The sequence below is a fragment of the Streptopelia decaocto genome (genome assembly GCF_964273445.1).
Source record: "Streptopelia decaocto genome assembly, chromosome: Z".
NCBI classification, from domain to species: domain Eukaryota; kingdom Metazoa; phylum Chordata; class Aves; order Columbiformes; family Columbidae; genus Streptopelia; species Streptopelia decaocto.
The window spans coordinates 46220954-46243362 of record NC_138657.1 but is presented as its reverse complement, the minus strand read 5'-3'; the positions used below and the strand labels follow the sequence as shown (position 1 = coordinate 46243362).

General features: G+C 41.1%; 1 protein-coding gene across 1 annotated transcript in view; it reads left to right on the top strand.

Annotated features, from left to right (window-relative positions):
* The first annotated feature begins 1075 nt into the window (after positions 1 to 1075).
* Positions 1076 to 22409, top strand: part of EPB41L4A (erythrocyte membrane protein band 4.1 like 4A) — a 130663-nt gene continuing 109329 nt past the window's right edge. The window contains exons 1-2 of the mRNA XM_082074820.1: positions 1076 to 1110; positions 1780 to 2108. Of these exons, the coding sequence (XP_081930946.1) occupies positions 2010 to 2108 (99 nt within the window). The 5' untranslated portion in view covers positions 1076 to 1110; positions 1780 to 2009. The remainder of the gene's footprint in view (positions 1111 to 1779; positions 2109 to 22409) is intronic.

Below are 22409 nucleotides of genomic sequence, written 5' to 3'. Positions count from 1 at the left end.
TTCTTATGCTGACTGGATGACATTCTCATCAGGTATATATTGCCCAGCAAAAAATGTTAGCAACCTGAATTTTTAAACTTTTGCAAGGCTTTATATTCCGTAAGTTGCTCAAAAGGCTGCATTTTATGAACTTTTTTTTTTTTTTTGGTCCTGATCTTCACTCATGGAACTCATGGAACACTGTTTTTTCCATCTACAGGATGGATGTAGAGATCCCAGTGCCCCACTGCCTGAGTTTAAACACTACCTGCACCAAACAAGAAAATGGAAGTGATATTTCCTGGGAGTAGCAGAGTTTTGTTTAGGACAAAGGTTTAAAAGCAGAGCTAACATTTTCTGTGCCACTTACCTACATACCTAGTAGGGTTTGTCAAGTGAGAAATCTCCTTATGCCTTTCTCTTCTGCAATGTGAGCATGTTAACTATCTTAAGAAAAACACATATGCATATTCTTAACTTTATATGATCTTCAATAGGGCAACACATGCATGAAAACTTAAGCAGGCGGAGGGATCAGGACTCAGCTTTCTGCCTGAGGGGGAAAAATCATAGAATATAGATGTGTACAGCAACGAATTCCAAAGGTGGACTGGTGTGTGCTCCAGACACTACAGACAGCAACTGCAAAGATGGTTGCAAGTTCTTCTGTGTTCTATATATATATTTTTTTTAATAATACAGGGCTGTTGGTTTTAAAATTAAATATATCTGTAGCAAGTTCAGTATTTAACAGCATATTGGAGGAAACATTTCGGGCCACGGCTGCTTTTAAAATCAGCCCCTCCATCGGTGTCTCCCGAAGCCGTAGCCGGGAAGCACCGGGACAAAACTCGCTCCCTCACCGGACACCCTTCGGGCAGCACCGCCGATCCCAGCGGGGCACCACCCAGACCACCCCGCCGCCGGTCCACGGGACAGCGCCGCCCCGCAGGGGTCAGTGTGGCTGCCGGGAAGGGGCAGCGGGGGCAGGGGCCGGCGGGGGAAGCCCGAGGAGGGCGGACGGCTCCAGGGCCAGGACCGGGACCATCGCCCCCGCCCCACTGCCGGCAACCGGCACGGCTGAGTCCCGGGAAAAGGCAGCGACGATCCGACTCCCGACCTGGGATGCCAGTGGGGTACCGTGAGATGCGGCACGGTGCCGCGGGCCGGTCCGCGTTCTGCGTCGCGAACGGTGTAGCTGTCGGGCGGGCGCGGAGCAGTCAGCTCATAGGCGGCGGAGGCTCCTCGCCGGGCAGGTGCCGTCTGCCGGCCTCCGTCTCAAAGCCGCCCCCCTCCGCCGCCGCCCGCCCGGGGGGAGCCCAGTGCGGCGGCCGGCAGGAGGCGGCCGGCGGCTGCCCGGCGGCTGGGTCGCTCCCAGCGCCCGGCGGTTCTCCCGCCATCCCTCCGCCCCCGCCAGGGGAGGAGGCGAGCGGCTGCCGGCGCCCTCCCTACATGGCCGAGGGCAGCCGGGGGACGCCAGCCCCGCGTCCGCCGGGCACTGCCGCCGCCCCACTCTGCTAGCAGGGTCCGCGGCCAGGGGTAACGCGGTCGCCGGGCGGGGAATCCCTCTCCGGCAGCGGCGGCGGAGAAAGCTCCCCGGCGCCCGCTCCTCCACACAAAGGGGAGGCGCGGAAACGTGCGCGGACGGGGCGGGGGACGGGACGGGGGCGGGTGAGAGGCTCGGTACCACCCCGAGGCGGCAGCAGCGGGGAGCTCTGTGACAGCCCGCCGCGGGCGAGGGCTGCGCCCTGAGCTCCTTCCTAAAAAGCCGCCGGTCTTTTTCCTCCCTCTTTCCCACAGGGAGCGCCCGGCACCTTCCGTCCAGGCTCTTCCGCGGGATGGCGGCGGAGGGCCGCACCGTGGGGCTGGGTGCTGCGCCCTAGCACACGCCGCTCTGCAACGCTGCGGCGGGGCGCGGAACCGGGTGCGGAGCCGGGCGCGGCCCAGACCCGGCTGCGCCTCAGCCCATCTCCGCCGCCGCTCGAGGCTCTTCCCGCCTCCTCGCCCCGTCCCCGGCTATCGCAGCAGGTATGGGCTGTTTCTGCGCGGTCCCGGAGGAATTTTACTGCGAAGTTTTGCTCCTGGACGAGTCCAAGCTCACCCTGACCACCCAGCAGCAGGGCATCAAGGTAAAGGTGGTGGGGCTCTGGGATGCGCTGCGGGAGAGCCCCCGGGGCCCGGCCCCTCGCTGTGCGGTGCGGTTGCCCGGCGGCGGCTGCCTCCCTATCGCGTTTCAGTAGCCGGGAAGGGAGCGGCGGTAGAGAAAAAGGGTTTTCGGGATCCCACAGGAGGTGAAAAAATGATTCCTTAACTTTCGTTGCGGTCGCGCAAGGGACAGATGAATCGGAAGACGCGTACCGGTGGGCTAGACGTGACTTTGGAGACTTTAAGATACTCAATAAAATGAGCAGGTGCCCACCACGCCGCAGCACGGGACGCTTGGTACAAGTGCTTTTCTGTACATTATACCAAAAAAAAAAAAAAAGTAAAAGGCGACTGTGTACACGGGCTGTTGCGCGTCCGTGTTGAGTCATTGCCCTCTCCCTCTGGCCGCCGCTCCCCGCCGTGCCCTCCCTGGGGTTGCTCGCCTCTCCGGGGGAAAGGGCACCGACACCGGGGCAGAGCCGGGCGTCGCCCCCGGCCCCCAGGGGTGGCGAGGCTGCCGCTCCCGAGCGGAGGGGTGAAGATCCAGCCTCCCCTCCAGCCTTGCGGCCGGCAGCCTGATCGGTGGGAAAAGCTCTTGTGCTGCTGCAGCCCGCTCGGCGCGGATGAACTCCTCAAAGTAGTCATCTGCCAAACGCTAATGAGCCCTGACAGAGCATGTGAAAACTGAGATTTTTCTAAAGGCCCTTAACTTGGTCCTGTTTGGTTAACCCTGATGACAGCAAGTGGCATGTCTCAGACACTTAAAGCCCTTGTCCGAAAAGCCAGGGACGTGAATTTATTTGCAACATAAGAGCATGGTTTCAGTGTTCAATCAGGAAAAAAAAAAAAAAAGAGAAAAAGAAAGACATCAGTTCTTCTAAAATTTATTGTTGGAAAGGGCTGATATATTGTACCTAAGACATTAAAAAAAAACCCAAACCACAAACCAAAAAACCGGTATGCCTGTATGTTTCAGCTTGAATGATTAAAGTTTTGTGAAGCAACTGTGGAAATAAAAACTCAAAGTGGAGGGGGGGGGGCGGTTAGGAAGTCTAAATTTGACAATATAGTTTTAACTATAATCTGTGGCATTACCAGCTCTACATATATTGAGAATTGTCAAGCTTTGCTGAATCAACTGCCAGCAGATAGGCTCATAAATCCATGCTTACCACAGAAAAGTAAGGAAATCACTGTGACACTGGAATTCAGTAGCTAAGTAGAATCATTAAGTCTGAGTTTAGATACTTATGAAAAACTTAACTTTGTGTCTGCAGATGTGGGTATGTATGTTTTGCATGCTTATATGCTTTAGTTTCCTCTAAATGTGCAGTCGCAGAAGTATATTAAAAGAATAATCTGCAAAGTCAGCTTTGTGAATCCAGACCTTGAAAGGTGATGTGTTTGTGCAGTGTGTAATAAAAATTAGTGTCCCATGGGAAAGAAAGGCTCTGAACATGTAACTTCTTTTTTTAAGAATGCATGACTTGCCCTGTTGAGAACCACCTAGTTTAAGACAAGGGTGTGGTTTCCTGCCATTTTTAGTGTGATCTGAATGTAGTAGGATGCTAAAGATTTCACCCCTTCCACCTGCCCCTTCTCTGCCTTGAATCTAACCAAGGAGCAGTCATAGAGTCAGTTGGAACAGTGTGCGAATCTGACAGAGAAGTAGTAGTTTTTGAACATTTTGAGGTAGACACTAACACTGCATGGCAGGGAACTTGAGGGAAAGGAGAATCTCCCTTTTTGTAGCAGCCTGTTTTTTTGTTGTTGTTGGTGGTGGTGGTTTTTTAAGATTAAATTTATATAATAAGAAATCACTCCCCAGTGATGTAACTCCATGAGCCTTTGAAAACCTACAGAGAAGAACGGCATAGTTCTCCCCTAGTCAGTGACTTCCACCATTGTATCCTCATTTGTCTTTATACTTGCACAAGTGTTTGTGCAGCTGTGTGTGAAGAGCAGCGCATGTCCAGCTGAAGGGTAACCACTGGTTTTCCTTTTACTGGGTAAATCTTCATCTGGATCAGTGCCCTGATCTTTTTCACAGCTGGAAGGGGGTAGAACTGGCTCTTTCAACTGAGTTCTGGCTTATGCCATTTTAAAGTGCTCAGGGAGTGTTTGTTTTTATTCTTACCGAATAACTGAAGTTATATGATGACTTCTTATTAAAACACGACTTAAAATGTGTTGTGTTCTGTCATTTGGCACTTTAACCTTGAAATATGAATGTTTTGTTTTAATTCTATTGCTAACATGTTCACATCTGAAAATGCAGTCTTGTATTTGCTTTTATAAAATTTCAGCTTTGACACCAAGGTATAGCTTATAAATATTATGTATTTTATTTGCAAACAAAGATTTTCTTAGAACTTCAGATACTGGAACTGACCTTTCTTTTGTCTTCATGCTTTTAACTGGATTCACATCTATACAGGAAACTTACGTTTTTGGTAGTTGCACAAATCTTGAACTGTAACAAGCACAGAGATTCTAAGTGATTATACAAGCAACTTTGTTCCCTTCTTTTTCCCCAAGCAGATGCATGTCTGCTAGAGATAAAAACCACAACTTAATAGCTATTTACTGCCTATGTAGTTACTTGATATTAGTGAATTTAGTCTTATTTGCTTTGAAGGGTGGAAGACAGATCTGTGGCTGTAGGAGTCTCAGGCAACTTCATTTCTTCAGTGAATCTGAAATGAAGGCATGAAGCAGATACTTGTTTCTGAACTGATTTGGAGTTTTGAAGATGCATTGCTTATTTTGCATTGTAGTTATTTCTGGCTTGCTGTACTTGACAGCCACTATATGCAGCAAAACATGACATTTTGAATTACCATTTTTATTAACACATTCTTGGTACTGCAGTGGGCTTTAAGTTGTACTTCAGATAAAAGAAAAAATAGCAGAATTGGCACAAGACTAAGACTTTGACTGCAATTTACAGATACTTGTCTCTTCTGTGTGGATTTCAAAGAGCTTGTTAGGGAAAGGATTGGGTTTTTTTCTGGTTCCAAGTGGGGAAGCTGAGGTGCAAAGAGGTCAAGTGACTTTTCCAAAATTGTGCAACAGGTCAACATCATAGCCAGGAAAAAAGTTCCTAGTCCTCTGCACTGGTAGCAGCTGACCAGCCTGCTGTGGCCCATGCTTTCTAGAGGGGTTTGTGATTATCTCTTCCTTGTAGTTGCTCAAATGGACTTTTGTTTCTCGTAGCTTGTTTCTGTTTTGTCACTGTTGCCCGTGCGGTCTTGCTGTTCTTTGTGGTTTAAGGTCAGAGCACTGCTGTGTGAAAATGTGGAAGCTGGCTCTCCAGCATTCAGGTTTACAGCAAGCTAATAATAACTAGATAATCAGGAAAGGGCATCAAATATCTCATAATTTCAATTCTTATGTTTCCACCTAGTACATTAACAGTAAGAGATATTTTGGATACTACATGTTTTGTGATAATAAAGTAATGGCAGTTGCTAGTTCAAGTAATTTGGATTAAAAGATGCTGTTCAACAGGTTCTGGTACAGCTTGTCTAATCAAGGTGTATGGTCTCAGATTGGGGCAACTTTTCCTCTACAAATGATGTTCAAGATGCCAATTAAGATGTGGGATTTTAACAGACTTTTGCTACAAATATGGTAAAGATCAGTTGTTAACTGAAAAATAATCACTTTTCCAGGACTGTTACTTTGACTAATTTTCACATAGATAAAAGAATATTTTAGGCATTTTTGTGGTACAGTGCTACCTTCTAAGAAAATGTAGCTTATTCATTGATGTCACAAGAAATGATACCTGACTGGTGGGTTGTGTATTAAGGATTGGAGTAATTGCCCTCGCAGAAGAGGATTGTTGTGCCTTATTGCATGAACTTGTTACTGGGTGTCAAGGAATCCTCTGTGGGCCATTAGGAAATACTGCTACAAAGCCTATTTGTGACTAGCTGTTTCAGAAAGAATGGTCAAGCTGTAATGTGTACGTAACAGGAATTTAGCAGCTCTTTTACTTATTTTTCTTGAAAACATTATTTAAGGTGAATGTTTGTTTTCTTCTCCCTGAAGAAGTTAAAAATATTATGAAGCCCCCCTATGTTTTTATCTCTTCGTTTGGAATAAAGTTATTAAAAAAATATTAGCTACTTGTCCAGTGAAGAAGTTCTCTGGTCTTAAGCCATCTCATCACTGCACTTTTTCAGTGTTTCTTGAAATTGCTCTCCGAGCACTATTTTTTTGCTAAGTCCCATTTAATTTGACATATATGATGGGCCAACAGCAAAGTTTCATCATAAGACAAGTGATGAATACGATAGATGCACTAATTCTTACTGGAAGACTCTGTGTGCAGTATATGTTCTGTAACATTATTTCATTTGGAAGTGCCATCTCACAGTGATATTCTGGCCACCATACCACTTACTTGGTACGTTAAGGTGTTAATTGGTACTTCTGTGATGTACAAGGCTGTCTGGCCCTCCATACAGAGATGCATTTCATGATGTATAAGCTACATTTACAGATTAAATCTCTGTATAAGGTACTCGGTCTCCAAATAAAGTGTGTGGTTTTTATCTGTGAAATAAGCATACAGATTTTTCTTCATGATGATTTACTGAGATTTTAACAAAATGAGGTCAATCAGTCTAAAAACAACCTTCAAAATGTCATCATGCTTTACAAAATAAACAAAAAACTGTTCACACAAAAATACCTGAAATAGTGGGCAACTGAGGTTAGGAACTGAGTTAAATTACTTGGTATGTAAAAAACGTGAGTAGGTTCATCAAAATAGGATACATGTTATTAAGCTACTTAGGGAATAATTGGCAATATGGTGTAGTATGATATGCAGAAATTGGGAAACATAAAATCTTTAGAAAGTTATCTGGGGATTATTCTGGCTTTCTTCTTTTTTCACTCCCCAGTTGAGGTATTTTTTATTTTTTTTTTTTTTCCTTTTTTGAGACGGGGGCGTGGAGTGTGTGTGTTGTGGGTTTTTTGTGTGGGGTTTGTTTTTTTTTTTGATGTGTGTTTGTTTGTTTTTAATCTGAGCCATTGAAAATATTCCAAATGTCATGCTTTAAAAAATTAGTATATAGAGAAATTGTGGGGTGCACTTGCAGATCAAGCTGGTTTAGCACTAGGGACTCCAAGGAGACAATATGGCTCCTGTTTTTTTCCCTCGTGAAGATGCTTGATGAATGCATGTCAGCAGGCAATCGAGCCCTATGAACAGAAAGATCTTACATTGTGCTAATTATTCTAATTTAGAGTTGGAATTAAAAGTCAAAGTGGTAGTCATTTGCTGTGTGAATATAAAACGTAGTCTTTGAGACAGTGATTTCTGCTGTTTCATTCATCTACTTTTTAAAAAAAATCCCATCTTTCTGTGAGAAATTTTCTTCCTTATGCAGGTACTCTGTTTCAGAAGTCGTAAAAATCTTTTTAATGGTAGATTGCAATTGCTTTCCACCTATGGTAATTTGCTTGCTACCTACAGTAATTACCAAACTGTAATATCAAAGCTCAAGCATATTAAATTGTATTTTTTCATTTGCCCTGTTTGATATTGATTAATAGATATTCTCAAGTCAGATTCTTCTAGATACTAAGAATATTGTTTTGAAAATAATAGTAAAAAGTTGATTGGTTAAAAGTACACAATCTTGAAATCCAGCTTTTTTATTTTAAAACACTGAAAATGGTATTTAGAAAAAAATGATACTATTATAAGTCTTGTTGACAACCTCGTAATTTCTTTTCTTTATGAAGCTACAGTTTTCTATGTATGCATATTTTGTACAGTAGCAGAGAAACTAAATAGATAATACTGTCAAGCTCCAAGTGTAAATAAATATGTTTTCTTCTTTAATGTAGTAGATACAGTACATGGAAGGATTATTTGTAACAAAAGCAACAAAAACAAATTTAACAAAAATGTAATTTAATGATACTCTGTTCCATTTCCATATTAGAAAGATGCTATTCCTTCTTAAATTTCTATTAGGAGTATAAAATAGTCATCTGATTGCACACTGAGTACAAGATGGTACCCGTGGAATTATGAACTATTTCAGTCCTCTAAAAATGGAGCAAAACAGTGCACAGTTCTAGTTAAAAAAGAATGAAAGGAACAAAAGGGCTCATGAACCTTGCTATTAACTACTTCTTGAAATTACTGTCACATATTTGAAACAGATTACTAATTTCACCAATATCTTGACAGATGAGACCAGCAATTTTGAATACCCCAGATAATAACCATTAAATAAGTGAACACTTAGATACATTTTCCCTAGGTGCATTTAACTAAATTAATGAAACCAGCATGACAGCAAGAAGGAAATCCATTAACTTTTAGATGAAGTTACCTCTTAGTCAGCCTGAGGTTTGAGGAATAATATTGTCAGAGGGGTCTGTTTGGATGGTTTCAATGAACAATAATTTCTTAATATAACCAGGACAAATGTAAACCATGTGAGGTGGCCTTTTTTTTAAATGCTTTTGGATTTCTGTAACTTGGATTGAGCATTTTTTATATTAGATTATTTAATAAAGTATCATCTATTGATATTTTATTAATTTTAGTTTATTAAGGTTCTAAACTAAAATTCAACTGCAGAATTGCAACCTTTCCCCTAGTAAAGAAAACTGCTAAAAATTACCATGTGATATGAGGGGAACTATTGAAGAGACTGAATAATTTGAAAGGTGCTTCAGAAAGATAATTTCATTAACAAACTATAGTTTTATGTCACTCCACACTGTAAAATATCTGTTGCCAAGTTAGTATTGGACATGTATTAGAAAACAAGACGTTACTTATTGGTCATGTTGCATCATTACTAGTATGTGTATTCCTGATAGAAACATGAGAGATTATTGAAGTATTCTCCTTTATTAATTCTTGTCAGTGCTTCTTTCACTTAAAATCTTATTTTCCTCAAGAGGATTTTGTTTTCCTGATGATAGAGCAGCTATATTAGATGCATTTTATTCAAAAGTGAGATCTTTGCAGGTAAATAATCATATTTCAATATATGGGTAGAAATTTGAAGACTGCATTTTTAGTACACATTTTAGATACTGCTTTTTTGATCAGATCTTGTATTTGCTGCATACCAATTTAATTTCATAGTTTAACATGAAGATTGTCATTTCAGTATTGATTGTGCTTTTGTTCCCTCTTCTTCCTTTGTGTCCTGCGTTGGGGATGGTTGAACACTGTAGGCAGTAAGGTCAAAGGGACATGCTTGAGGTCAACCCATGCTATTATTTAGAAGTGGAAAATCAATAGAAACATTGGAAAATGAGAGCTCTGCTCCCTTACTTTTGCTGCAGCATTAAGAGGAGAACCTGCCTGTTTTGCCAAGTGGGAAATGTGCTTGTCTCTGATAGAAGGATGTATTGGTTTGTTTGTGAACATAAATATTGATTTTTTTAAAGCTAAAATTTCAATAAACATACCTTGTTTTGCCTGTTCTTCCACTGATTAGAAGTAGAATGTGCTTAGTGAAATTTGGGAGGTAGGTGCTTACCTCTAAGAAAATGTAAAAAGGGACACAGGCAGCAATCACAACCAGTGGATTTGCATTCTTTATTTGAGGAAAGGAAAAGACAAACAGTAGTATTGGGGAGGTTAGAAATCGAGAGAGAGAAAAACAGTTTGGAATATGAGTGAGAGAGGAAAATAAATGCTGCGATGACAAGGGAAGAGACCTTTTGTGTAATGTAATTTGAATACTACCTTTCCACAGCTGGAAAAGAAACACACCTCAGTAGTTTCTTTGAATTGATAGTACAAATCAACATTATGGAAAATAACAACTAAAATTTAATATACCTATGTTAGGGATTTTTTGATCATTATTCATGGAAAACCAGTGAGTTGAATACATCATTAACCTATAGTACCAGGGGTGTTATGTTAAAGCTTGGTTGTTAGAAGTCTCCGAGGTATGTAAGGATTCCTTTTAAACATGCCCTTCTTTTTCATTGCCCCTGGTGAATTTTTTTATTCTGTCTTGGTGTGAAAGAAGTGCATAACAGTGGCAAACCCTCCTTCCTATCAGGTATCTGTATTAGTTAAGTTTAATAAGAGGAATCCTTTACCTTCTGTGAAGTCCAGCTGCTCCTTCTGACTACATTTAAAATGTATAATGAAGTAATTATAGTCATGGATAGTTACTGATGTGGAGGAAAAAGTGGGCTATATTTTGTTTGTTTCATGCACTTAAGTATTTGTCAGTATTTACCTTTTAAAATTTGCAGGGTTACAAACAGCTCTCTATAAGCCACACAAGCAGACAATCTGTCTTCCTGTAGTTCTTTAAGTTTTGGGTATGTTGGTAAAATCTGTTTGTGATTGAGTGAGCCAGTTTGATAGTAAGTGGCTTAGCACATTACTATCTTTCCTGTATTCTCAGGAAAATGAGAACTGAATGCACTGAGGGATACATGCTTGGCTATGTGAGACAAAATGCCTTTTAGTAATGGAAAAGGAGGGTCTTTTATTTCTCAATTGAATGAAAAGTATTTGGAAGGCAGAAAATGGCAATTTCTCTATGTAATAAGTGGTAAACTTTGGCCTGGCTGTTAATGTATGTAAGCACATGCTTTAACACTTTGTAGAACTAAGGGCCGTTGAGCATCTAGCAGGCTTGAGCCAGAAAAAAGATCATCCAGATAAAAAACACTGGACTTGACTCTTGTTTTCCACATATATATATTTCACTGTAAATTCTCATTTATGTCTGAGAATAGGTTACTTGTTGTGTCACCAAAAATATTTTCAGCTTCTTCAAATACATGGCAGGTAAAACTAACACTAGAGGCAATGTAGGCCCACTCATGAATGGGGTGGGTGCCCTGGTGACAGAAGATACAGGGAAGGCAGAGTTACTGAACACCTTCTTTGTCTCTGTCTACACTGCTGAAGGCTGTCCTGAGGAGCCCCGTACACCTGAGGCCTCAGAAGAAGGCAGGACAATGGAGGAGTTTGCCTTGGTTGATGAGGACAGGGTTAGGGAGCAATTAAGCAATCTGGATATCCATAAATCCATGGGTCCAGATGGGATACACCCATGGATGCTGAGGGAGCTGGTTGAAGTCTTTGCTAGGCCACTCTCCATCATCTTTGCTAAGTCTTGGGAAACAGGAGAGGTGCCTGAGGACTGGAGGAAAGCAAACGTCTCTCCAGTCTTCAAAAAGGGCAAGAAGGAGGACCCGGGACCGGTCAGCCTCAGCTCCATCCCTGGAAAGGTGATAGAACAACTTATCTTTGGCACCATCTCAAGGCATATGGAAGGTAAGAGGGTAGTTAGGGGCAGTCAACATGGCTTCACCAAGTGGAAGTCATGCTTAACCAACCTCATAACCTTTTATGAGGACATAACAAGGTAGATAGATGATGGCAAAGCAGTGGATGTGGTCTATCTTGATTTCAGTAAAGCATTTGACACAGTCTCCCACAGCATCCTCACAGTTAAACTGAGGAAGTGTGGACTGGATGATCAGGTAGTGAGGTGTACTGTGAACTGGCTGAAGGAAGGAAGCCAGAGAGTTGTGGTCAATGGGCAGGGTCTAGTTGGAGGCCTGTATCTCGTGGAGTGCCTCAAGGGTCGGTACTGGGACCAGTACTATTCAATATATTAATCAATAACTTGGATGAGGGAATAGAGTGCACTGTCAGCAAGTTTGCTGATGACACCAAGCTGGAAGGAGCAGCTGACATGTCAGAAGGCTGTGCTGCCATCCAGCGAGACCTGGACAGGCTGGAGAGTTGAGCAGGGAGAAATTTAATGAAATATAGCAAGGGCAAGTGTAGAGTCTTGCATCTGGGTAGGAACAACCCCAGGTTCCAGTATAAGTCGGGGAATGACCTGTTGGAGAGCAGTGTAGGGGAAAGGGACCTGGGAGTCCTGGTGGACAGCAGGATGGCCATGAGCCAGCACTGTGCCTTGGTGGCCAGGAAGGCCAATGGCATCCTGGGGTGCATTAGGAGGGGGCTGGTTAGTAGGTAGAGAGAGGTTCTTCTCCCCCTCTACTCTGCCCTGGTGAGACCGCATCTGGAATATTGTGTCCAGTTCTGGGTCCCTCAGTTCAAGAAGGACAGGGAACTGCAGGAGAGAGTCCAGCGCAGAGCCACAAAGATGATGGAGTGGAGCATCTCCCTTATAAGGAAAGGCTGAGGGAGCTGGGTCTCTTTAGCTTGGAGAAGAGGAGACTGAGGGGTGACCTCATTAATGTTTATAAATATGTAAAAGGTGAGTGTCACAAGGATAAAGCCAGGCTCTTCTCGGTGACAACCAATGATAGGACAAGGGGCAGTGGGTACAAATTGGAACACAGGAGGTTCCACTTAAATATTAGAAGAGACTTCTTCACAGTGAGGGTGACAGAGCACTGGAACAGGCTGCCCAGGGAGGTTGTGAAGTCTCCTTCTCTGGAGACATTCAAAACCCACCTGGACACGTTCCTGTGTAACCTCATCTAGATGTTCCTGCTCTGGCGGGAGGATTGGACGAAATGATCTTTTGAGATCCCTTCCAATCACTAATATTCTGTGATTTTCTTTTATGTATAGTAATACCCGCTTCTTAATTATTAGATATTGGAGATCTCATTTATTATGACTCTTTTAAATAAATCAAGTATGGAAAAACTACAGGTCTGGTTTTGGTTCATCAGTTTAACTCAGATTCTCAGTGTCACCGTGTAAAAAAATTGTGAGAAACTTATTTCCTGTTTGGTGGGTGAATGGTGGCTAGAAGGAATGTAGTGTTTAGTTCTTTTTCCCTTCAGAATACCAGAAGAAGAGTTGTTTTTATAAGCTGCTGCATTCAGAACCATAAGGGAAAAAAAATATTTTTTTTAATGCAATGTGTGAGTACCACCAGAAACTGGTGAAACTAGTTACTAAGCGTTAAAAAAATGAAGAACACTTAGGTGAGTAACGAGGGGTGAGTTCAGCACTGACTTAAACCTTGAAGCAAACGGTTAGATATCTTTTATGAAAAGAGATAATCTCTGAATATTAATATGACATGTAATTTGAAAGCAGTCTCTTCGTACTGGGTGCACCTTAAACTGTCCTTAAAAGTGGCTGGTGTTGGCCAACACCAAAGACAGAAAAATCCTGCATTGGGCCTTGCCTCTAATTCTGTTTCAGTAGCATTGCCTGTTTACCTGTGGTATAGAAGATGGCTATTGTTTATAAAGTAGTACGATCTTCTCATCAAGGCTGTTGAAGTTAAAGGACATCATGTGTCAGAAACAGAGGGGGCTGGAAAGCCAAAACTTTTTCAGTTTGGTTCATGCTGAGGAACCATCAGATTTTCGTTTCCCGTGGTTTTCTGTGGCCGTGTCTGTACTACCTGGAAAGACAGTATAAGGGAGGGCAAGGAGCCCGTTGCATCCTGGGCTAAGTGGTACAGCTGTCCACATCTGCACTGTGTAGCACACAGCCCAGACCATCCCCTTTGGAGGTCCTTTGGGGTCTGTTTGATGCTGATAGACAATCTTTTCTCTGTTTGCTTGGTGTGTTTATTCAATATGTCAGAATAAAAGAAAGCTGAGTCTTGGACTATCATAATTCTGATTGTCATAGCATGATTGTAAGGGGTCAGTGATATGTATTGGGGTGCTTTGACGGTGCATGCATTGCTGGGTGATGTTGAAGGTTGTCTTGAATGACTGAAATCAAGCTGTTTATATTGAGGACCATACAGTAAATGATCCTGACAACTATGCTCAGATATTTCTTCAGAGGAAATTAGGACACTTTAGAAGGTGTTATGGGAGAAAGATGGTATAAGGTCAGGAATGGTGATCAGGAGAAAAAGGTCCTGGGGAAATGAAGGAGAGAGGCAAATTGACAGCATGGTTGCACTTGCAAAAAACTTTTCTCTCTCCTTTTTTTTTTTTTTCCCCTCCTCTGTGAAAGAAGGGAAGAAAGCTACAAGACCTTGTAGTGGAACCTTTTGAAGAGGTGTGTGAATGTCCTGACTTGCCCTCAGCTGTTTAGGTTTAATTTGCATTGGCTGCTTTGGGTAGGGAAGGAGGCAGTTGGCTTAGAAGTGTTTTTTAATAATATTTTCAGGATGGAATAAAGCTCTTAAGTTCAAAAGATCAAATATTTTGCCTCTGTTTTGAAGTGATATCAGATTCTTTAGCCATATTCTTCCCCCTATTCTTTTTTTTCTCTCTAAAAGTCCCTCAGTAGGACCTGGATGTTCCAAAACACGTGCCCATGTGCCTGTTCTTTTTGTGTATAACATTTAAGTTGGCTGAACACTTCAGTTTTCTTTTCGGTGCATATGTTCTTCACCTGGAACACAGCAAGCTCTAAAGCCATGGTACTGCATTTATTCTGCATTGTTTTGAGTACATTTTTGTACTTCTGTGTTAAGACTTGAAAAGCTATAGTGCCTTTAAAATCACCTTACAAAATGCCTTTCTCCCAAAATGGGGCATATTCTTTGCTCTCCCAATGCTCCAGATAGGTATGGATGAGATTTACTACTAAGAAAATACCCTTGCCCTTGTGATTCTGTCAGCTGTTCCTTCAGTGTCCCTGGTTTGTTCCTGCAGAAGCCAATTCTCTTTCTCAGGCAACAATTCGATAATAATATTTGTTTTCCTTGTGAAAGCAGTGGCATGTTACCAAAGCCTTTCCTTGATTTGGGAATACTTGAAATTGTGGACTGGTTTCAATTCCAATAAAGACAATAGGTGTTTTGGTGTGCCTTGACAGCAGATTCAGGAGGAGACAAATTGGACCCAGTTATTCTGTGAGCAGGCTCAATTAGTAAATGATGATGCCTAAAATAAAATGTGTTAGATCTTGTATGAAGATGTTACATATTCTTCCCATAAAAGAAACGTATAAACTTTCTACCTCTTAAATAAAAGTTAAACCTTTTCTTAGTCGTCCTTGGCTTTTCATCAGTGTTCAGATCTTGTGTCTGACTGCTTAGAGCATGAAAGCTGTGTTTGTTGCTTTCATGACTGAATCTTTATTCCATGATCTTAGATCAGTTTTTTCCCATTTCCCACTTTCCTGAAAAAATTTTGGTCTAGGAGGAGGTTTCACAAACTCTCCTGAAGTCTTTGTTTAAAGACAAACTGCAGGGCAAACTATGTTTGTTTATGATGTTAGCTGCTTTGTGAACAGTGAACAAAATTCAGCATAGATGGTCAAAAAAATAATAGGTTTCTTTTTGATATTTTTGTGTGTCTGTCTGTACAGAAACTGGAGGGCTCAGGGTAAAATTACGATGTTTGTAAGAGCTCAAAATTTTTTCTTTATTATGCACAAACTCCAGAAGAAGGCAGAAGTCCTGCAGAAAAGCATGCTTCTGACTTGGTGTACTTCGTTCAGAGGAAGGTTTCGTTGGGAGGGAATTAAGCCGCCTGCATTGACTTCACTGAAAATTAATCAAACCCAGCTTTTTTGTTACTGATGTGTTTTTTTCCTTGTTGCATAATCTGTATCTGAGCCCATGCTATTCTCTGTTTTCTTGATTTTATTTGATTTTTTTTGTCCATGAGTATTACATAGGTAATATATAGGTTGATGCTTTGCAGTAGGGGAGAATACAGAAATACTTTTGTTGCTATGTGTGACATACATGTAGTGTAATTATAGAACTCTCCCTCCAAGAATATTAATCAAGAACTTTTCATAAGCAAGTAATGCACCCAAGGAAAGTTCAAAATCAAAAGGGTAAGTTAAATTTTCTTCAGTATTATTTAATCCTACCATGTATCTTCTCTTGATGATGATTCATTATTTCATGCCTGCTCTACTGAAGTTTAAGTATGCACTGAAAAGTCACAAAAGTACAGGCCGGTGTTCATTACTGCATTCACCTGTCTCTTGAAGTTATACAAATGTGTACAAAAATGTGAGTTTATGAAAAATGAAGTGAAAGAATTTATTGAAGCAGTAAATTGCAGAAGCTATCAGTGTACAGCACCTTTAAGAAGTAGGTTCCTTCTGTGGAGTTCATACAGTGTGTTTGCATTTTGAAATCAGTTAGAAACAGCTATGGGGGAGCAGGAAACCTGAATGGCCCGATAGAGGCTTTTTCTATTCAGCACAGGCTTGCAAAAAGGGAAAAAAATAATGTAGGGAAAAGCATGATTCTTCTTATTTCTTTTAATCTTGAAGCAAGAGGGAGGAACAGGAAGAACAATTTAAAAGAAATTGCAGTAGTGATTGTTTTAAGTATACACAAAGGAAGCCTTGTGCTATGTCAGGAGTGCTAGCCATTTTCAGTCTGGAAGAAAGGACTGAGCCTTTAGTTAAACAATGCCTCTGACTCTGTTAGTTTATGCTCCAGCACGCATGATACATGTAGATTTAGGTTATTTTCCATGTGTTCAGCTGTTTCCTCCTGCACAAAGTTGGGGATGGAGCTTTTGTAGGGTGAGACATTGTTTTAGTCGTGGTAGCACTTGAGCACTCTGCTAAAACGTCGAAGTTGATTTCTAGGCAAGCCTGAAGATTTTAAGCATCTCTAACACAAAGCTACAAAGGTAGCTTGTCTGCTAAAGGCCTAGCAGATAGTTCCACAGTAAGTACTGCCCTTACCAAAACACAATCTATCAAACCTGTTTGATCACCCCATTAGCCCTGCCAGCCTGTCAAACCCCCAAACCTCAAGATTTTATCTTCATGCAAAAATTGTCTTTCTGACTAACTGAATATGCTTTTGTGGAGAAAAAAAAATACAATTCTCCTGTAACCTGTTTGGCTACACGTTATGCTAGTGCTCATGTTATACAGGCTACTCACTTGTGAGAAAAGGAATATATTGGAGAAGGATGAAACACATTGAAACATATTTATATCTACCTATGCTAAGGATTAGAGCACAAAAACATATTTTGGTGAAATATTTTAGTGAAATATTTTGATTTGGTGGAAGAGATAATTTTAGTGATTCTCTTTTTTCCTTAAGCTAGTTCATTTAAATTGAAGGGTGGATCTGCTTAAAAGGTTTGTTCTGGCCTTGTGCTCTTGCGTCAGCTGGGAATTATAACCTCCAGTGGCACCTGATTAAGCCAAAGTAAGTCAAGTCAGTGTTTAGGCATTAGTCAGCTCACACACATTCTGATACAGGAAAAAAAAAATACTGTCCTTTGTTGGGTTATTTCAGATGTCATGTAAGCAATAATGTATCGAAGCAAACAAAAATCAAATCAAAATAGAAAAAAGATGCATATGAAAAATAAGAAATTGGAAGGGTCTGATCTTGGTGAGAAAGGTCCTGTTGGTTTCAGTGGGGGTTATCTGTTATCACATACTCACAGGCGGGATTGGAATTGTACACAAAGGCACAGGCATGATATTTATTTTCAAAAGTGTTCAAGTGCTTGCATAAGAACATTTCAAAAGTCTTTTCTAAAGATCATTCTCGGCACTTAGGTAATAACTGTCTCAAGGCCTGCACTACCAGTTACAGAGTAAATGTCAGTACAACAATATCACTTACCTTGAGTTGTCTTTAGGATGCCTGGTGTATGAGAGCAAGACTCATGAGCTGAAACTGGGAACCAGCATTTCAATGAGTTGGCATTTTCTTACTCAATGCCACAAACAGAAGGTAAAGGATTTTATGCTGTTGAGTCTGTATTTTTGATAAACAAACAATCCTAGATAATTCAATGTGGATTTAACAGTTTTAAGGAACAGCTGCTGCTGACACAAATGTTTGACTCTAAGCAATACTGTAATTCTTCATATAGAAACATATTAAAACTGTATTTCCAAAGGCAGGTTTGACTGTCACAGAATCATTTATATAGTGACATGGACCTATCTAAAATAAAGTTATGCAGTGAGTCTACGCTATCTAAATCTTTTACTTGCATGCAGTCTTTGTGGGCTTTGCTGATTCTCAGAAGTTTCTATTGAAAGGTTTGAGCACATGATCTGACTGGTAAGTGTTCAGCTGCAGTAGCTATCCACATGCATGAATAGCAAATATTTAGTAATTCAGTTTAGTTTAGATTGCAATAAGAGGAGTTAGTTGCATTACCTTTCATTTGCTGTTGCTAAGATGCTGCACAGGTTGTGGTAGTTCAGCTTACATAGGTATCTGATTTCTCTGTGACACTTCAAATCTGCAGTGCTACAGCCCGATTCTTATAGTGGATTTTACTTTGGTGTTTTTGTCAATGCAAAGTCTTGGAATTTCTTTCTTGCTCTCATTTAAAATAATTTAATTTTTTTGTTGTCACGGTTGCAGAGAGGAACTTAAAAGCATGAACCCTACTGACTCCCAAACCTGTAAACCTGTGTATTTCTATGAGGAAGCTCAAAATTTAAACAAGTGTTATGATTTTTTTTTTTTTTCCTTGAAGGTAAAGTCATCATTTTTCCATGGCTAGGATTGCTTCCATGGAGCAGTAGTGGTAGAAGGGAGTTCGATGAATGGGATATATAGTCAGTTTACAGTGAATAACATTACATGGGCATGGTCAAAAATGGCAGTTACAGGTTCTTTTGGTCTGATCTGTTTTTGAAAACTTCAACTAAAGGAGCCTCCCAGGAGCTCAGCTGCAGTCCTTTGTTACTCTTCTAGTTAGAAAGCTTTCCTTGACATCTAGCCAGGGTCACTTTTGTTTTCAGTTAAGCTACTTTCATTTTTTTCTAACTTCAGTGGGTCTGTGCATAAAGTACCTTTGATTCTTATCCTTTTTAACATATTTTTTTTTATAGAATGTTAGGAGATTTCATGCTAGGAAATGCTGAAAGTCTTGACTTTGGGCAGGAACGGGCACTCAGGCAGTTGTCTGGCACCCAAGATGAAGGATGTTGTGCATATATGGGGCATTAGGTTGTATCCATGTAACTTGTACTACCATCTCATATTCACGTACCAAGGGAAAATATCAGGACTGGTTTGCTTTACTTTGGCTGTTTCTCTTGCCCAATGTTTTTGTGTACCCCATAAAACTTAGTCTTTGTTTCTGCCGTGTGTCCTCACTGAAATCCTGCTTTGCAGTTCCCTTTTGTCTTTCTTGAATAGTTCTTCTTGTTCTATTTTTTCTTTCCTGGATGATAAGGAGAGAGGACTAAATTAATCTAAATAATCTTCTTAAACTCTCCTCACCTTCTTTTTTTTTTTTTTTTCTTTTTCCTAACCTGGTAAGGGAGAGGGAAACAGAAGCCTCCTAGCGAGTAGAAGACAGCATGTACCTTGCACTGTCAATGGTGCAAAAGGAAAAAACTTTGAGCAGCAATTTTATACAAGGGTAGATGGTTGTGGATAGATTCCCTTGCTTGCTGTGTGCAGGTAATCAACTGATGTTGGTAGCACATTTTAAACAGCATATACGTTTATGCTTCTGTATAGATAATCTCATTTGGGAGGCTGGTCCTTAGGCTGCTGCCTCTAAGGATTATTGTTCTGCTGTATTTGTCTCCACCCAAAGAAGACTTAACCTTGTGACTCTGCAAAGGCTTTGGCAGCTTCTCCTTCCCTACTCCAAACCACAACACACTTTCCAAATGTGTGTAATTCTCTCTGTGCTTCATGTTGGCTGTCTCTGGAGCTGTTTGCTTGGCAGAATGCTGCCCATTCCAAGGCAGCTTTAAACTGAGCCAGGCTGGGATCCTACAGATATCCAGAAGATGTGATAACAAACAGTCTTCTGAAGAAGGTGATGAGGAGAATGAAAACCGTCTGCTGGCCAAAGCCTTGAGATGGTGTGTAAATGGGCAGAATACAGTTCTTGCTTCTGCCCATCTAACACCATTGGGAGGGCCTGGACTTCAAGTCTTTGCACTAAAGAAAGGGGGAAATTATATATCCATATATCTATATATATATTTTTTTTTTTTCCTCTATTATTTTGACTTTAAACTTTGGGAGTTAGGGACTAGTAGATGTATTTTTTACAACCTCTACCACAGGAAACGGCAGTATTTTGGCAGTCTCTTTGTGTTTCATCTCTGTAAATGATGGTGGAGTTAATAGAGCAGAAGCAGCAAGTGATGTGAGGGGAAATAAGCTCTGTGGTGTGAAACAGCTACTTTATATTTTAATTAAGATTGGTCTTATCAGATATAAGTTATCCTACCAGATAAAAGTTCTTATACAGTTCTTTGTTAGGAGATCTGAAGGGACCTTGAAGACTGGAAATGTGTTCAGGCAAAAACCTCAAAGAAGAGGAGTTGACTTAAAACAAACCCACAGAACAGAAGCAGAGCAAAAAAAATGCAAACAAACCTCAGCCATAGGCAGATTTATTTCTCTCGGCAGACTTAATTTTTAAGTTTGTTGGGTTGGTTTTATGCATCTGATTTTTGACATCTCCATGACACTGTTGCATCCAGTGTCCTTCCTATTTGTAAAAGTTTGTATGAATGCAGTTCCAAACAGCAAACCTCATGATTTTGTAAGGCTCATCATGATTTCTAAAAGAGCCCTCTGCTTTTAGGAAATTCCTTGAAATGAATTCCTGTCATTCAAAGGCAAAGCTACTTGCAATTTGGTCTTAGGCTTTGAAGAATCTGAGTGTGGAATGGCTTTTTATAAAGCAGTTCTCATCTTTCATATTTGAAGAGCTCTCCAGTGTCTTTGTGGTCATGATGTTCTTCTGACAGTGTAACTTTAACCATCTTTCTTGCCAACTGCTACGCAGGCAGCAACGTTACAGAAGCAGGAAAACGGTGGTGGACCCATGTATTCGAGCATTGTTTCAGTTTGGGTTCAGTTTTACTGAAGTTCTTAAGAACAGTACTTTGTGTTTGTCTCCAGTTTGGCTCTTGGCTTGCTGAGAAGCTTGTCCTCAGGGACAGCCTATTTTGAGTTACCTACCTGGTGCATCTCCTGGGGAGGAGGCATATATTAATTCTCAGCACTGGCATTGCAGTTAATTTTTTGTCATCTGGCTGCTTCTTTTAGGATCCAAAAATAGTGAGTACAGTAGAAATAGAAATGACATGGCAGAGGTAACGTACCCTTCCATTCATGCTTCTTCCCACCTAGACTTGCTAGTAGTTTTGTCTGTGGCTGCAGAGATGGGAAGGACAGGAGGTATGCTACAAAAACCTTTGTAAAACTATTAATGCTCCACCGAATTGAGAGGAATAATGTTTTTGATTAAGAGAGTATGGGTTCCTTGAACTCTGTCTGAATTACGGCTTCATGTTTCTTCTCTCCTGACTTGGCCCAGCCTACCTAAGGTAGCCTGAGGTCTGCTCTAATTTAGTGCAAGTTGGCTGTGATTCCCCAGGAGTTGCATGCCACCTGGCTATGGCTGGAGTGAGGCTTATCCCAGCTGCTACCTGTCCCCACCTTGAGAAGGTGCTGTGGCAGGAGTCTGTGGGGGCTGCATCTCCTGGATCACAGCCCACCATGTCACCCTGAAGTAGGGAGCCCCTGCTGGGAAACGTGCCAAGAATTTCCACTGCAAGCTGTTTGGGGTGCAGAGAATGGAAGGGCTGCTGCCTTCCTTCAAATACTCCCATATCCCCACAATGAAAAGTGTGAATGCTGCTATCCAAAGCCCTGTAATTTTAAAGATAGGCATTACAACCTCTGCACTGAAGTCAATATGTTTTGGCAGGGACCTTCTTGACATAAAATCCTTCTTTAAACAACACTGTGGTTTGTAAGTCAAAGGTGCTAATATTTTGTCCCTGAAGCCTTTGCAAAACTGCTACTTGCACAATCAAAATAGGAATAACCCAAAGAGAAGTTAGTTGCCACAGTTAAATGGTATTGACTTCCATCTTTGTTGATGATGAAATTAAGGCAACCACACCCATAACGTAGTAGAAATTGGGATGTCATTACAACAGTTTACAAAAATAAACTGTTGCTTTAATGCATTGTAGCAGTTCTAAAAAACCTCATTTTTTAATACATGGGAAATTATTCTCTGCAACCTTCTCAATAGGCTCATGATTCTAGAAGGTATGTCTTAAAATGTGTAATATTGTTTTGCTGTAATGTTACCACAAAAACAGAGCAAAGTATGGTTTCTTCTTTTTCCCATCTTAACCTTTACCTTTTACTTCAACTTCATGTTGCAGTAGCCTGTTGTCAGTAAGAAGTTTCACTTTACAGTTCAGCAGGTTAATTAGTGGTGAAAAAAATTATCTGTGTGGTTTACAGAACCTGGGCTGGTTTAAGATTATACAGGATTTTAAGGTATGTAACTGGAAACCTGAAACTTTGAGTAAATATTATGAAAATGAATCTTCTGAATTTTCAAACATCTGGATGCTTTCTCTGCAAAATAGCTGCAGAGTTTTGTAATTTATTTGGTTTTAT